Source organism: Nuphar pumila, chromosome 6 (assembly GCF_984573655.1).
Source record: "Nuphar pumila chromosome 6, dmNupPumi1.hap1.1, whole genome shotgun sequence".
NCBI lineage: Eukaryota > Viridiplantae > Streptophyta > Magnoliopsida > Nymphaeales > Nymphaeaceae > Nuphar > Nuphar pumila.
Window position 1 is genome coordinate 61,520,588 of NC_143254.1, and position 18,093 is coordinate 61,538,680.

General features: G+C 39.7%; 1 protein-coding gene across 1 annotated transcript; it reads left to right on the forward strand.

Annotated features, from left to right (window-relative positions):
• Nucleotides 1-9,294: 9,294 nt before the first annotated feature.
• LOC149834894 (putative CoA ligase CCL12) lies at nt 9,295-16,167 on the forward strand. Its single transcript, XM_090009479.1, has 9 exons — nt 9,295-9,653; nt 10,877-11,108; nt 12,389-12,429; nt 13,961-14,089; nt 14,318-14,391; nt 14,481-14,701; nt 14,811-14,905; nt 14,997-15,213; nt 16,147-16,167. Exons 1-9 carry the CDS (start codon nt 9,295-9,297, stop codon nt 16,165-16,167), a joined length of 1,389 nt encoding a protein of 462 aa, XP_089865605.1.
• Nucleotides 16,168-18,093: the final 1,926 nt, after the last annotated feature.

The following is an 18,093-nucleotide window of genomic DNA, read 5'->3' on the forward strand; positions in this document are numbered from 1 at the left end:
TTCTTCTTCCTGCAGATAGTCGATCAGGAATCGGTACCGCGCAACTGGAAGGAGCTCCTTACCGTTGTATCTGAATGAACTAGCTCTGGTCGGTACATGCTGAAGGAACCAAGATTGAAGAGCATAAGTACATCCCTCGACTAAGATGGACTCTCCAAGTGTGAAGCGGGTCAGTCCTCTGTATAGAAAAGCAAGCGCGGCCATGGCTATCGAGAGACGGCTGGTCTGTCGACTTCCCCATCTTCTCAAAAGTTGAACTATTCTGACATCCACATAATTCTGTCCATCTGAAAAGAAAGCAAGTCCCACAGTACACAAAACCATCGTATGCTGAATTCTCTCTCGAGCTGTCCTGGACAACGAGCTGACTTCTGCGAATTCTCCATACTATCGGTAGATCTCGATCAGACTCACGTACTCATTCCCATTTTCTTCAATCAGTGGCCAAGACTTGCGCCCTGTCATGCGAGCTACGGCATCTTTGGGGTCCAGACCCTTGACATTGATCAGAAACTGTTGCTCTAACGGATCTCCAGGCTGACCGGCTGGCTCAGGCAGTCCCATAATCTCTGAAAATTCATCCATCAGTAGTGTCATCTCGCCCCACGGGAACCAGAACGTGCAAGTGCGCGGATTCCATCGCTCTGCCAGTGCATGAATCAGATTGTCGTTGACTGTCAACTTTCCCACTGCAGATGCCAATTCCAACCCACAATCGCTCAAGTGGTCCGGAAACATACGAGAGAAAATTTTGAACCAAACATAGTACCACCGGGGAAAGAAGGGTCCGGTGCTAAGAGATCGATGCTCAGGAAGACTTTGTCGCACCTCATAGGAGATGTGACTCTCAGGAAAAACAGAATCGAGCTGACTGGATGCCATTGGACTGAAAGATAAGAAGACTGAAATTAGACTTTGGAAAAATACAAGAAATTTGAAAATTGCAGGCAGGATAAAATGAAAGCTGGAAATTCGAAGTCCAGAGGAACGAAAGAATGAAAAATCTCCTGGAGTTTCGAAGAAAAGGTGGATGATTTGGAAAAATTGCCCAGGGTTTTTGAGAAAAAGGAGATATTTCATAAAAGATGAAAAATGAGGTATTTTGGAAAATTGTTCGGTATTTTGGAAAAACTGAAAAAATAAGGCGAAAATGAATATCATACATTCAATTACAAACAATTATGCACATACAGCAATCCCTAAGAAGCCAACTCTAAATGCATTGATTTTGAAAGAGCTTTAGGACCCTAATCCTGACTCTAGGCTCAGATCAACTGTGTCCAATCATGCTATGCCGATATACTCGAACCGAGGCTCGATGTACGTGGCATAAAACTCATCTCCGGGTCTAGGCTTGTGTTTTCCCAACATCCTTGAGCGCCTGCCGATATACGTTGGACTATGGCCCTTGGTACGTGGCAGGGGGGCGTTAGCCCAAATAAGTGGCCCAGTTGTGAGGCTCTGTCCCGAACTATGGTTCTGGAAGAGAGCCCAGCAACGTGAAGACCGGGTAGACATTAGTGGGGTGGTTTTTGAAATATGATTACATGCAGGCAAACAGAGGGCTCTAAGTCCTAAAGAGATAGAATTTTGAAATTTTTTGAAGAAGCAAACATTGTTTTCATACAAGTCCTAGATTGAGGAGTGTTGTATTTCAGACCTAAGTCTAAGTGAGCATGCATAATTCTCCTCAATATGGTCCTATCAAACCATGCCTAGTCTACATGCAATCCATGTCAGCTGGGTTCAAGTCTAGGCTCCTAGGTTCACATGATATCAGAAATTAAAAGCTGACAGTTTAAAGAGCATGATTTTGATAATTGAGCTAAGTCAAAGCACATAATTGATCAGACGAATACAGGTCCCATCTCGGTCGCCAAACCTGTTATCATCGCAAAAATTTTTCCCCTCCCTTGCGAGAGAGAAACGAATTTCGCGAGTCAAACTCGACCAAAGTTTTGAAATTGGTTTTAAAAATTACTCGCCTCCGTTTTGAAAATTTGCGGGAAAATTCCGTAGAATGGGATCCGTCTGTCGGTACGAGGTTCAACCGTTCCTGGCGCCTTTACCAGGGGTAATTGAACCAAGGATCAATTATGTGCTTTAACTTGACTCAAATATCTAAATGATGCTCTATTTTTCCTAGAATGCACAAAGAATCAGGCTTGTGCTATGGAATTTTAAAAAAATGCAAGTTTGAAAAAAATATGATGTTTGCTTTGGAAAATTGAAATATGCTGGAAAAATGATTGGAAAAGTACTTGAAATTGGGATTCCTGGGAAAATCATTGAAGTTCATTGAAAATCAGAAATTTGCATTGGAAAGTGATTTCTCAGGAAAACTTGAACTTTGGAAAATCGATTTTGAATTTTGGAATTGCTTTTCTGAGAAAATGGATTTGAGAATTCTAAGAAAATCTAAGAAATTCATTGGAAAATGACTTTTGAAATGGAAAATAAATTCTCAGGAAAACTGGAAAATATGAGAAAATCGATTTCTGAAAACTTGAGATTTTGAAATTTGAGAATTTGAAAACATAGGAAAATCTTGGTTTGAAATTGGGAAATGCTTTGAAATCTCTTTTGAAAACTCAGGATTTTGAGAAAATCAGATCCTTAGAAAGACTTGGAAATTTTTGAGAAAGCTGAATTTTCTAAAATTGAAATTGGAAAATGAATTTGAGAATAATGCAATTTGAATGATATGAATGAATGAATATGAATTTGAAAAAGGAATTTCAATTGAGAAATTGGGAAATCCTTTTAAAACTTTGAAAAATGCAGTGCATTTTTGAAGTTAGCCTAAGAGTGTAGGCTGAATGTGGCTTATATAAAGATCATAAATCTCGGTTTTCTTCGTATTCTGACTATGGCCATAAATATGAATCCCACCGAGTTTATAAACTCCATAAAAGCTTGTGCACGTGCCATTCGTGTAAACCATAGTGGATTTGAAATAAATGCACATGAATCATACATCAAATATCGAAATTTGCATAAATTAAACTATATGCAATGCAGCTCTATTCTAAGCAGAAAAGTAACTCTTATTCCAAATTGTTACATTTGAGATTACATTGAATTGAAATAAAAAAAAAAAAATCTAAGTCTTCTTCTTGAATGTTCCTGCAAAACTAGAAAACAAGGTTAGCACAAAAATGTAGGTTTTTCTAAATTTATCCGAAAATATGGGAAATTATCAGATATTATTCAGATATAAACCCAAATTCATACCCCCCTTTGATATAAACATAATAAATAATGAATAAATTTTGAAAATAAACTTGAAAATTCGAAATTGGGGTTTAAAATGACCAAAATACCCCTGACACCATTGGGATTAGGGTTACGGTTTGGAAAATGCCACACTGTTATCAGAGACCTAAATCTCTGGAATTTCTGGACATTGGAATCTGTTAGACAGAAAGAGAAAATCCGGGAAAAATAATGAAACAGATCCAAAAATTCCCAAATTTTGGGAAATGATATAAAATTATGTTAGGAACAACTTTTATGTTTAAAGTTTTTGCAGACAGGTTACAGATTTGGCGGACTTGATGCATTAGGGCCTGTCTATACCCTGACAAAGGAAAATCAAGATTTTCCCAGGGGTCTGGGAAATCCGATTTTTGTAAGAGGGCAAAACTGCTTGGAAAAACATAAAAAATTCCAAATCACAAGTAGATTCAATTATGAATCCACTGTGATTTTTGGAGGACGATTCGGATCTCCCACAAGGGTGGTACCGTAGGTTCTTTTCTGCTAAAGCAGAAATTGAAATTTCTGGATGACAGAAAACCCGATTTAGGGTTTGATTTATTTAGAAGGGTTCCGAAACTCGGATTGAATCAAATTTTTGAAAGTGAGACAAAGACATATGAACCTAATTACTCTGAAATATACAGAATTTATTGACGAAAACTGAACATACAATGATAACTAGACTATCATATACAAATCAAGAATTTATTAACAAATGGACAAATAACAACAATCATGAATTGGACATGCTATTTCTATGAAATGAACTAACTATAATGTTTAAAACAAATAAACAATATAAAAATAAAACTTAAAATGAGAAAGAAAAGGGAGATATGAACTCTCTTTTTTTTTTATTTCTTTTGACTCTCGAAGTGAGAGGTTCGATCCATCGAATGGATGAACCTCATCACTCGTTTAGTCCCCATACATAAGATTATAATCTTTCTACAGTTATTAATTTAAAACCATGGCAAAAAAAAAAAAACTTTCATGTAGCTGTAGATCTAATCCTTGGTCTGATTCAATATTTCCTATTACGAAAATGAGATTTAAAAACCCATATCAAGAGGCGACAAGGGTGAATATCATAGAGCTTTAACAAGGACTAATGAAAAGGGTAAACACTCACCTTGGGGTCTTGCTGCAGCAAATGGAGAAGGCTGTCTTGTTGCTGCTGGGAATCGATTTGAGATGGCTGCAAGGTGTTGAAGTGGTGCTGCCAAAGTGAAAGGCTGAAGGAGGTGTCTTGCAGCTGCACCAAAGAAGGAGGATGATGGTGGCTGGAATGGAGTTGGTTGCTGCCGGCTGGAGGCTGCTTCAACGTAGACAGATCGGCTGGAAGTGGTCTTGCGTTGTGGCTGCAGCTGCTACAAAGGGAGGATGATGAAGGTATTGGTGCTGTAGCAGCAAAGGAAGAGGCAAGAGAAAACCAAAGGGCGTCAATGGGTTGGAGAAGCCAAAAGTGCCCAGCCGTATGAACCTTTTGGTTGAAGACTTAGGAAAAATAATGATTTTCCTAAGTTTTCATGGAGAGATAACCTTGATGAGGAGAGAGAGAGAGAGAGAGAGAGAGAGAGAGAGAGAGAGAGAGTTGGAGAGAGTTGGGCCGGCCGTATGGATCTCCTTTTCTTCTTATGACAACTTAGGTTTTGATAAAAATCAAAACCTAAGTTTCTAATATTGTTTCATGAAACAGCCTACGTGAATTGGCTGTAGCCTTCTCCCTTTGAAAAAGATGGAAAGGAGGTAAGGAAGAAAGGGGAAAGAAGGAAGGGAAGAAGAAAAAGAAAAGGAAAGAGGAAGAAGAAGGGAAAAAGAAAAAAAAGAGAAAAGGAAAAGAAGAAAAGGAAAGAAAAAGGGAAGAAAGGAAAGAAGAAGAAAAGAGGGGCTGGAAGTTTGGGTGACCATCTTGTGGGTCCCACCTCTCTAAAATAAAATAAATAAATAAATAAAAATTAATAAAAACAAAAACAAACAAATAAAAAAAAAACCTTTTTTTTTAAACAGAAATGTAAATGAATGGGCCATCTCAGAGCGGGTCCAAATTTCAATTTTGAAATTCATTATGAAGATTAGAGGGGTAAAATAGTCTTTTCAGAAAGTTTCCAGACGAAACGAGCTATTTTTGACAGTTTTTTAAACGAGCTCAGATTTTGAAGTTCAATAGCTCATTGTGAAGCAAATCCAGTGTAAAATTTAAAAAATGTAATTTTGAATGAAATCCAGATTGTTTTTCTCGAGAAAATGCTTCCAACAAAATGAGCTATTTTTGGCAGTTTTTGAAACGAGCTCAGATTCTGAAGTTCAATAGCTCATTGTGAAGCAAATCCAGTGTAAAATTTAAAAAATGTAATTTTGAATGAAATCCAGATTGTTTTTCTAGAGAAAATGCTTCCAACAAAACGAGCTATTTTTGGCAGTTTTTGAAACGAGCTCAGATTCTGAAGTTCAATAGCTCATTGTGAAGCAAATCCAGTGTAAAATTTAAAAAATGTAATTTTGAATGAAATCCAGATTGTTTTTCTCGAGAAAATATTTCCAAATTTAGACTCTTGGGGGTAAAAATGTCAATTTTGGAAACCCAGGGTTTGAAATTGATTTCTGAAAGCTTTTAAAACTCGATCTGGATTGAAATTTATAAAACTGGAGTTCTGGACTTCGAAAATGAAATGAAATGTGATGAAATGTTATGAAATGCTGAGAAATTATATGAAATGATGAGAAATGACATGAAATGCTATGTGAAATGCTAACCTTGAATAAAGAATTTTGGATGTCAGACCCCGATTGACACTTGTATCAGTTTTAAAAAAACATTAAAATTGATAAAATTTGCAAAATAGCTCAAGAAATGGTTTTCGGGACTCTACTGGGTCAGAGTGACACTGGAAATTGGGGTTCGAGCTGGATTGAACTGAAATGAGCTGGATTGAGCTGAGTTTTAGAGTTTCAGAACTCAAGTGAACTAACCAGACATTGACTCAACTGACCTTTCCGACTGAATTTTCCAGAAAAGTTGCCATTTTTAGAGAAATGGTACGGAATGGTCACTAAAGCAAAGTGAATTACGAATCTGAGCTGGGTTTGAGCTATAACAAAGGTCAGTAATACTGACATGAACTAAAATCAAAGCTCGAACACTAGCTCAATTGACTGAACTCAACTCAATTTCAGCTGAAAGAGCTAAAATGGGCTCCTAGACATTTGGAAATGGTTTTGAACTGAAACTGGAGCGCTTGAACTCCTGGTGAGCTCAAGTTAGACTTTGGGGAACATGACTGATTGAGAATGACTGACTCGGAGACAATTGGCATGGATTTGAGTGAGAAACAAGCTCATTTCTGAAGAAATGATCCCATTTTGGCAGGAATGGTCAGAAATGGAAATGGTTTATTCATTATGAGATCAGATGAACTTGAGATGACTGATATTCTAACTGTCTTGAACTGATCAATGAGCTTGGTTGACTCCGACTGACTGGGGTCCGGGATGACCTAGGGGTAAAATGGTAATTTTCCTAATGAAAATGGGTAAAATGGTAATTTTTTGAAACTAACTCAGGGTTTGACTCCTACACTGATCTAACAGGGTTGGCACTGCACGAGGAGGGTTGTTTGAGAATGAGTGAGGAAAATTTGGGGTGTTTACAATGCTTTATACCTTATGCATTTCCTTAGAAATGATAAATGTATGGATGGTTTATCTCACCAGCTCGCAAGAGTATTGACCCCGTTTTATGGGGATACAGGTGTTTGGCTTCTAGTGGTGCGATGGAGCTCGATGTGCGGCGGAGGACTGAACCCACACTCTAGAACTTGAAGATCCTGGCAGTGGTCTTTGGAAAAAGGGAAATGATGTATATTGCTCACGTATCAATTTGTAATAAATAAAATGTTTCTTCTTGTTGTTTCTTCTTGTGACCCGCTCAGAATTTCCAACTGTTTTCCCTTGCCAGTTTTCCTTTTTTGCGCAATGCTTTCAAAAAAAAAATTACTCTGAAAATTTAAGGATTTTCCAAGTTGGGATTTTGGGGCGTTACATATCTTGGTATCAGAGCTATGTTTTATGAGTGTGGTTCAAGTCTCTGCACGCATCGACCATCGCACTGTAAGTATGCCTCATTGAGTGTAATTGTGATTCTAATGTTTAGTTGTCTTTCCTGCATGCTGGTGGTAGACTTCTCTTAAAAGGGTTTGTGTTGCGCTTGTGGATGTGGGTTCCCGAGCTAGTTCATGATTCTTTTATGTTTTCCAACTTCATTGGATATGTTCATAATTTTATCCTTGTTGGAAGATATATTTTTGGGAGCGATCTTTCGGACAGAAGGTTAGAGCCCTGTCTGTGCTGATTGAATCTTTGTGTTCCTTGTTGGAGGATGTTGTTGTTCCCAATTGTTCTTGGTGATGAGAACATGTGTGCCTAGCAGTGGCTTTTGCGTTGCCGATGATGGCGATCGACTCTTTAGAGGGTCGTTGTCGGGAACAACATAACACCGGACTTTAGGGTGTTGTTGCTCTTGAGAGAGCATTGTGGGAGTTCTTGTTTTCCAACCACAGTCGAAAGGAATTGTGGTGTGATGAGTTGGCTTAGGGTGGTGATTCTCTAAGTGATGCTACTGAAGTGTTGACTCTTCAGTATTGCCGTTAGAGTGGTGACTCTCTAACGATGCCGTCAGGGTGGTGATTCTCTGACGATGCCATTAGGGTGGTGATTCCTTAGTGATGCTACTGAGGTGGTGATTCCTCAGTATTGCCGTTAGAGTGGTGACTCTCTAACGATGCCATTAGGGTGGTGATTCCCTAGTGATGCTACTGAAGTGGTGACTCTTCAGTATTGTCGTTAGAGTGGTGACTCTCTAACGATGCCATTAGGGTGGTGATTCCCTAGTGATGCTACTGAGGTGGTGATTCCTCAGTATTGCCGTTAGAGTGGTGACTCTCTGACGATGCCATTAGGGTGGTGATTCCCTAGTGATGCTACTGAGGTGGTGATTCCTCAGTATTGCCGTTAGAGTGGTGACTCTCTAACGATGTTGTCGGAGTGGTGACTCTCTGACGATGCCATTAGGGTGGTGATTCCCTAGTGATGCTACTGGGGTGGTGACTCTCCAGTAATTCCGCTAGAGTGGTGATTCTCTAGCGATGCCATTAGAGTGGTGATTCTCTGATGAAGGTTGTTGAAGTAATGATTCTTCAACAATGTCATTTGAATAATGATTCTCTTGTGATGATGTCGGAGTGGTGATCCTCCGGACAACATGTTAGAGTGGTGATTCTCTAACGTTGGTCATCAAGAATGGTGATTTTCTGATGACAGCGGTCCTATGTGGCGTCGCTTGAGATATTGCGCAATTAGATTTGTGTTGTGACATTGTTTGATTATGCATCAAGTACTCAAAACTTTTGAAAAATTGTTGTGGTTATTACTAGGCAAACATGATTGCGAAACCTATTGCTTAATAACTATTATATATGTTTGTCTTGATAGATGGCCTGGGAAGCCAGGTGCAACGATATCATGGGTACTGTGAACAACCTTGCGGAGGTTGTGCAACAGCAAGTGGTTGCGATGCAACAGATGGGTGCGAACCTTCAACAGGTAGCCCATGATAGGCAGAACGTTGGTACAACCACCTATAAGCGCTTTATGGAAATGGATCCTCCTGCTTTTATGGGTAAGACAGACCCTGAAGCTGCCGAGTCATGGCTACGAGAGATTGAACGTATTTTTCGCGTTCTGGGTGTTCCAGAGGAGCAGAAAGTGAACTTCAGCACCTATCGTTTGAAGGACCACGCTGAGAAGTGGTGGGACACGATCTCTGCGGTTAAATTCCAAAACAGGAATGTTGCGTGGGATGAATTTGTAGAGGTTTTTAACTCTGCATATTTTCCCAAGCATGAGCGGAGCAAGAAGATGCAAGAATTTTTGGACTTGCAACAGGGAACGACAACCCTGTCTGATTATATCACTAAGTTTCGATGTTTGGAGCGATATTGTCCGAATGTGTACGTCTTGGAAAAGGATCGAGCAATGAAGTTTGCTCATGGGTTGAAACCAACTCTGAGAACCAACGTGTTCACTAATGGACCAAAGTCACTTGACGAGGCCATCGAGGTAGCAACACTGTTGAAAGAAACCCAGATCGAGGAGCAGAAGAACCAGTGGAAGGGAGCCGGATCACAGACCAAGATTCTCGTGTGTACCAGTGAAAAGCATCCCAGTGGAGATGAGTCCACATTTCCTGCAAAGAAGCAAAAGCGTCAGGAAGACTACCAAAATCGCCGGCAACGGAGTCGATCTCGACAACCAAATGTCCAACGAAAGTGTAGACGGTGCAACAAGGATCATGCTTTTGGAGTTTTCCCTCTGTATGACGGCAAGTGTTTCAAGTGTGAACAACCTGGGCATATTGCTAAGTTTTGTCCGAAGAGGTCTCTTGCAGATCATGCTTATGCGGATTAGACTCCATCGACAGAAGAGGACATGATGATGAACGAGGAAGCTGTCAAAATCGTGAATCATCGAGATCAAAGTTTTGCGTACCGAGACCATTCTGTTGGTCAAGGTGTGTTGGTGACTCCATGGCATCGAAGAATGCTCATGGGAGGCTGAAGCGTGTATGAGGGAAGACTATCCCGACTTTTGTGCTTCTGATTACGTGGACGAAATCCTTTTTAAGGAGGGAAGGATGTAAGACCCATGATATTTTTGAGAAATTTGATATGAAATATGCTTTCAGTATTGGTCATTTCAGGTTTTCCCGCGAGAATTTCTCGTAATTATGCATATAGAGCTATACGAGGTCTTAAATCACATATTTTTTTTTTCTCGAAGCGATTAAGGACAACCCTGGCGAATTAATGTCCGATATTCCTAAATTAGATTTATTATTAGACTTACCTCAAATTTGGAACCTAAACGAGGATATTACCTCATTATTTTATGTAATTGGCAAAAAAGGGGTATATCGGTAAATACGAGTCGGATCGAGGCCCGGATTCATTGAAACTGGAGATCTAAATACGTAATATTGAAATTTAGGTCTTAAAACTATGAAATATAATTTGGAAATAAAGCATTTAAATTATTTAAATCTAACTTTTAAATAAGAAAGCAATTAGGGGTTTAAATAACTAAATAGCAATTTTTATAAAACCTAATTAAGGTTTTTCAAAAAGTTTAAAGGAGAGCTTGTTCTTGGCATTATTAGAGAATGCTTAGCATGGGGCCCACCTCAGCCATGCTACTTAAAAAGAATTTCAAAAAAATGCACTTTGTAAAGTGCTTTTGAAAAGTTTGCAAAAAAAAACAAAATTTGGGTCTTATTTTGGAAAAAGAGGAAGAGGTTGGCTAAAAAGCCAACGTCTTTTCCATGTGGCTGGGCACCCCTTAGGGGGTAGCCTTGAGCTGCATTTAATGAACTCAAAAAAAAAATAGTAAGAAAGTTAATATTGTCTGTCTGTTGGGATAATGAACATAAGTATTTGGTCTTGAAAAGAGAATCAGAAATTGTTTCTCAAATAATGCATGCAAAATATAATAATGTTTTGATATTGCATATTTTTCTCCCTGTCTAATAACTTCCTATTACTTCTTGTCTCCTTTATTGAAGTATGGAATTTAAGTACTGCTCTACTCACAGGAGGGTGGCAAATGCATTGGATGCAATGTTCTCTAAGGGTGATGCAATTGCTATAGATATGCCAATGACAGTCACTTCAGTGGTTGTATACCTGGCTATTGTTCTTGCAGGATATGTTGTTGTATCAATAGCTGATAGTTTTGCAGCAAAGGAAATTGCAACCAGGCTGCAAATATCTAATGCCAAGGGCGTTTTCACTCAGGTACTTTTTCCTGAACCAATAGTCAGATACCACTGGAAAAGCCAAATTCATAATCTTTACTTAATAGACTCAGGTATAGATTGATACTGATAGATTTTACCAGAATGGTGTTGGAAGATATACATTGCTTCTTTCATAATTTTACATGTTAAAGACAATTTATATATAGAAGCATAGCTACTCTACGTCATTCTGCTTTGCAGTTGGTATCAAAGCTGTTTAGCAAAACAAGATATGCAAATTGCTGTCCTTTCTAGGAATTGTTCATAAGATGCCTTATCCATTGGTCTCTTATATAACATTCCAAATTTTTGCGTGTGTATATGGTATTGGGAACTTTATAAAAAAGTAGGCATATGAAACAACAATGCTTCATAGAAGATTAATATGACCTACCAAATTAAATATCCATATGAAAAAACTCAATGCATAAACTCACTTCTACAATGTTTGACCTTTCCTTAATCTGATCTGAACCATTCCTCTTCTACTGAATGAGAAGCTCATAGAATAGATCATTGCATTGGTCCTTTTACAATAATTTAGGAGAAGGTGATTATTCCTGTTTATGATAAATAATAATTTCATGGATACATTCAATGAAAAGCTTTTTGCATCTTTTAGGTCTAGATAAGAACATGACATTTGGTATCATATGACAACAGTAAGAGGACAATGTGACCATTCAAGTTATAGTCATGTAATACATAAAAAAAATGAAGTATGAAAAGGCAGAATTTTCCTAGAATAAACAAGATCGAAATGAAGTTTGAAAAGGCAGAACTTTCCTAGAAGATAATGGAATTCTGTACTAGAACGCGAGTGATCATGGCGAGAATTTTCATCTATTCTACTCAAAAACCAGCTACACAATTGTTTCTATACTGTTATTTGTTCTTAATTGTCAACTTGATGTCATTTGGAAATAATGCAGTACCAGTTCAATAACTTCATGTTTTGACCTTGTCAGAGTTTCAGTTCATGATCCAATACAACATTATTGACCAATTGACTCAAGAATTGAGAGCTTTTGTTTTTCTATATTATTTACTATCTGTGTGATGCTTTGCATTTTTCTTATTGGTGCTACCAGACAAAGCTCTCAATTTCCTCATATGCTTTCAATTAGTAAAGCTCTCAGCTTCTACATATGCTTTCAATTGACATCTTTTATGCTTGCAGTCACTTTTTCATTTTAACAAGTATGTGAAATGTTTCTTTTAGCCTACTGCAGTATACGATAAATTTGTCTCCTTATGTCTTTTTTTTTCGGGGTTCAGGATTTTATATTGAGAGGTGGAAAGAAGTTTGCCTTATACAGGTAAGAAATTGGAGCACCCTGTTCAAGGATAAAAATCTAGTTATTTACATTTGTGGTTATTTACACTTTTTAGTAGAACGATTTAACTACCACAAGGCTATAAAAAATTTCCATGATTTTCTTCTCACCTTTCAAGTGTGGAGGATCTATTGCATTTCTTTAAAATTCTTGATAATGAACTTTTGCTAGTTATTTATCAAAAAAAACTTTTGCTAGTTGATTATAGTATTTCCAGATTTATAATTTGGCAAAAGTTAAGATAATATATAATCTTGATCCATAAATAGCAAAGATTGCTAGAGGACCTGTAGAAATTATAGATTTTTAGAGAACTTTTTTAAAAAAAATTCAACATGCTGGCCATCCTTGACAAATTAAACAATGGTTTGCTTCAAGATGATGAATCATGTAAAATAACTTATTGATCATAATAAACCCTATGCGCCATATAACAGTTAGAGCATAACTTTTGTGGTAGATAGCTAGTAGTTTATGAACTGATCCTCTCAAAATGGTTAGTTAAGAACTCACTCCCATTCATCAAATGGTTTGCCGAGTAGCAAGAGCCACTTCATTCAGATTTGTAGCACAAAATTTCATGGGCAACACTTCCTGGAATGGGCTAGGTCAGGTAAAAAATCCCTTAGGCCTGAAAACAAGATTTTCATGTATTATTGGGAGCATCCTAAAATGGGATAGTAAGGATGAGTTTTACTCAGATGGAGAGATTGCAAATTTGACTATGATGGTGAGGTTCTTCATTCCATCCTCATATTGGTAGGTCTTTCATGTCTCTAAAGACCACTAAAGATCTTTGAAAAGCAGTGAAAGAACCCTTGTAAAATAAAATAATGTAGCATTGAAACATGAAATAATGGATGATATCACCGATGTAGACAACGAAATTGATCCTTGAGTTAATACTATGCAGAGTTAAGAACTCTTTCAATCATCAACCTCTTGGATGCCCTTCATGTACCTTAAAAGAAGAGAAAACTAGAAGAGAGAAAAGTGTCTTGACTTACTTTGGGAACTTTGAATGTAAGGCCATCAATGGAAAACCTTAGGATGGAAAAAGATACCATCCTTAAGTACCATCTGCACACTCTTACAAAGGAAAGAATATGGAGGGAACCTTAAGGGAAGAAGGATGTTGTATTCTACAACCAAGAGAGGTTGGGAATTGGGATTAGCTAGTGAAGCAACATCTTTATAAAATTAAGGGAACAGGTGGATTGGTTACTTGTGGCTGTGGAGGGTTAATCTATACCAAGTGATGAAAAAATTATGTTAACACACGTTATGGGAAAGGCATAGACAACGAGCAATAAAAATTATGTTAGATATTGACAAAAAGAAATTTGATTGAATTTCTTTGCATAAAACGGGCTTCCTTTTATTATCTTCATTATTTATTGGATACCAGATCTTATAATGTTGATCGCCAACAAAATCAGTACTTATAAAGAAGGATTGAATTTACCATAATTCAATTATCACCTGCTTCATGTTCTCTTTGTTTGACATGCAGACGTGTTAGAGAAGCTGGCTATTGCAAGGCTATTGTCGTTCCAGCCATTGGTAAGGATGTGGACATTCAATTGGAAGAAGGTGATATATCGTGGCTCGATTTTCTTCGCGATGCTGATCATCTACCTAGGTATTTAATTTTGCAAATGATTACTCTTTGTTTGAGGAGCATTTGCCAAATGCACTATGAACTTGCATATCCCTTCTATTGTATGTTCAAAAGTTTGAATATATGCTATTTTGTGCTATTTGAATTGTATTTTCTAATTCTATACTAATCAAAATTGTTGCATTCTACTTTTTCTGAAAATATGGTTACTTTGTTTAAACTGCTTTTCCTTTGTCATTATGCTGGCAGACGTGATCACTATTCTCCAGTTTATATGCCCATAAATTCAACAATTAACATACTTTTCTCTTCAGGAACTACAGGTGCTTTTTCGGTTCATTATATTTATCATTCTGCTATTTTCTTTGTTCACTTTTCTTATCCAACAAGTTACATGTCTGACATTGTACAGGTAACCCCAAAGCCATTCCATGGACACAACTCTCCCCTATTCGATGTGCTGCAGACTCATGGGCACATCTTAATACTAAAGTTGGAGATATTTTCTGCTGGCCCACAAACTTGGGCTGGGTAATGGGACCAATTACGGTGTTTTCATGCTTCTTGGCTGGTGCAACCCTTGCACTTTATCATGGATCTCCACTTAGTCATGGATTTGGAAAATTTGTGCAAGTATGTTGTCATTTTTTAGTTTTATTTTTTTACCCCCTCCACCCCACGCAACCCCCTCCTCAGTACCATTTTATGTGGATCATGATACAATTCTTATGTTAAAATGCAGGATGCAGGTGTTACTGTGCTGGGCACAATCCCGAGTCTAGTGAAATCTTGGAAGAGTTCCAAGTGTATGACAGGACTTGACTGGGATAGTATCAGGTAATTTTTTCAATCTTAGTTGTAGCCTGTACGGATCCTGCAAAGTGTCACAAAAAACTTCTTGTGTTTATTTACATTTTCACTATTGCAGGATATTTGGTTCCACGGGTGAATCTTCAAACGTTGATGATGATTTATGGCTTTCTTCACGAGCATATTTCAGACCAATTATTGAATGTTGTGGTGGTACAGAGCTTGCATCTTCTTATGTTCAGGGGAGTGTTTTACAACCACAAGCCTTTGGATCATTTAGCACACCGTCAATGTCTACAGGGTTTGTTATCCTTGATGATAATGGAAATCCATATGTAAGATTCATTTCCAGCTTTCAAAAAAAAAAAAACAAAGTAGAAGTCGATTTTTTTGTTTGGTGGGCTTGCTACTTTGGCAAGTCAAGGTCAACCTCCCCTAAATCAACGAGGATTTAGGGGAGAGTTGATGGGGGGTGGTTGGGGCCAGACCTTGACCCCTTGACTATAGGCCCTAGGGGAGGAGTAGGAAGGGGCGTGAGCTGTGGTCACCCTCCATCCCTTCCCTTTTCAATCTTAGCCATCCAAGATGGCTTTATCTTGAGAAAGGAAAAAGGGGGTCCAACGGCTGGCCCTCTTCTTCCATTTTTTTTTTTCTTCTTCTTCTTCTTCCCTTTTCTGTCCTTTTTCTTCTTAGTGGGGCTGTGCTGTGTGTGTAAGAGTGGCTCAGCCCCAGCTGAAGGAAAACCTCCATCGTCTTCCTCAATGTGAGTAAGGCCCTCCTTACGTTTCCTTTCTTTGGTAAAATGTGAATGGTTTAGGCATGGAATCCGGTTTGCACTTGCAAAGTGCAAACCGATCTATGGTGATTTCATGCCATGGTTGTGCTAAGCAAGCATTAGGCTTGCATTTGAAGCCATATGATATGCAAAAGAAATTTTTTTTATGGGTTGCCCTTGAAAACGTAACTAGTTGATTGATTTCGTTTCTCGTTTTTACGAGTTGTCAAAGAAACCTCCGGTAAAATGAGCGTATCTCCCTGGATACGCATCGGATCGGAGAGTTCTTGAGCATTTCGGAAAGCTCAGACATAGCTACACAACTTTTTAGTTGTCAACTGTTCCTGTTTCGGCTTGCAAAGTTGACGAAAATCCACGTCATTGGCTGACACGTTTTTCCGTCAGCAACCCAGGAGCGTTCCAAGTGATGCCTGGTTTTTCTGCAATAATTTCTGGACCGTATATCGTAATGTGGATTTCTTGAATTCTGTAGAAAGCTAACAAAATTGTCTAGGAATCTTGTGTTTAAAACTCTTGCCGGAAATGCCTGTAAATGGTCGAAAATGGCAGTCTTTTGACTGCAATATTAGAAAAATATATATATACATATATACATAAGTATGTAGCTTTTTTGAGTTTTTGGTGATTTTTGTCCTTCGTTTGCATGTTGGGACAGTACTACCTGTCGAGTTTGTACCCGTATGGGACAGACCTCACTAGGTGCACATTGGTCCGAGCACGAGCTCGACCAAGTGCACCTAGCTGATCCTTTTGGCGCAGCTTATGGCTGTCGGGCGCTAGGCGCTCTACTTCGCTTGGCAGGCTGTGGGCTGGACCTGGTCTGAGCCCTTTTTGGGTCAGACCACGGGTGCAGGCCCTCCGACAGGTCTCTCACCTGTGCTTGACCCAGTTGGGTCTGGACCCACTGGGTCAAGACTATTGTTCGGTGGGCGCCACCCAAATCTGGTGTGGGCGCCCCCTTTCTGTTGGGTGCACCTTTGGTGCGGGTGTGAGCTCAACCAACGCTCTGGTCCGAGCCCACCTTTGGGTCAGACCAAGGGCTTCCTTGTGACCCAGTTGGGTTTGGTCACGGTTGGACCAGACCCGCTGCGTGGTCTTGGCCGGCCCAATTGGGCCTAGCCTTGTCGAGCCACCGTGGGGCTCTCCTTTCGTTTAGCCGGGTGCAGATGCACCCGGGAGAGCATGGTGTTGGCCTTCAGGCCAGTGCTGCAGCCTGGCAGCACTTGGTCTGCACATGAGGTGCAGACCAAGGTCGATGTAGATCTGGCGGCCCTGTTGCAGCCCCACCCGACCCTCGCTCATCTTTTCCCTGTTTGGCAACAAGTTGGTGCCAAGTGCTCAGGCACCCGGCAACTCCGTTGCCACTCGAGTAGCTCTGAGATGGACCCCGGCTCCTGGTTGGAGCTGTTTGCGGACTCAAAACGGGTCCCCATGTTACCCATGGAGTTCTCGCGGAAGTCCACCGGTGGCGACAATTGTCTCCCTTGTTGCCGCCGGCCTGCAAGCGGAGATTTGCTTGTTAAGCGAGAATGTTCGCTTCTAAGCAATGAAGCCATTGCAGCCTCGGGCTTTTGTTGCTCATGCTCCGCTGTCCCATCGTGGAAGCAAGATGGTTAAGCTCGCGACTGGCGTCGCGTCACACACTTGCGTGTGTTTGTCCGTTTCGTCGGACCTTTCTGGAAGATAGCCTTGTCTGTGCCCCGTCGTGTGGGCAGAGCGCGACCATGCCTTGAGGATTGATGATGTGTTTCCTATACGAACGAAATTAGGTTGAGTCTCATTTTCCACACTCGCAAGTATCAATTTGTGAGGGTCCTTTGTGGAAGGCTTCGCTATGCGAGCTTTGCTGCGATACGTCGGTTGGAGTACGTGTATTTGGAAAAAAAAATATATATGTAGTCCAGGCTCTGGACGCTCTTCGCATATACAATGGCTACCGTATATGCATTTTGAACCTTGTACCGCTCAAAAATAGCGAGTTGTGTCGTTTTAAGAATATATTTGTTTGTATCGTTGCCTCGGCTCGATACCTGTGTGATTGATTTTGACTTTATGACCTTTCTTGTTTCGCACGTGGGCGTTGGCACATCTTGATCGTAGGTTACTGAATGCGGGTAGTCGAGTGTTACTTGTTGATTCATGTTCATATGTGATGATTGCTTTACGCACAAGAGGCGTGCTTCACACTCGACGTGTCATACACTTAGAGAATCGAACACCATCTGAGTATTAACACAGTTTGACCCGTTGAGGTTTGGGACTCGATTGGAGTCTTTGGGTAGTGGCCCACGATCGTGAGAGAGCTCACGTACTGTGATACCCTAGAATGGAATAGGTAGTGATGTGAGATCGCTTTCACCGGCAACGTTCTCTTCTTGGGTCGGGTGAAGCCGAGCACGTGGGTGACATGGCTAAGACC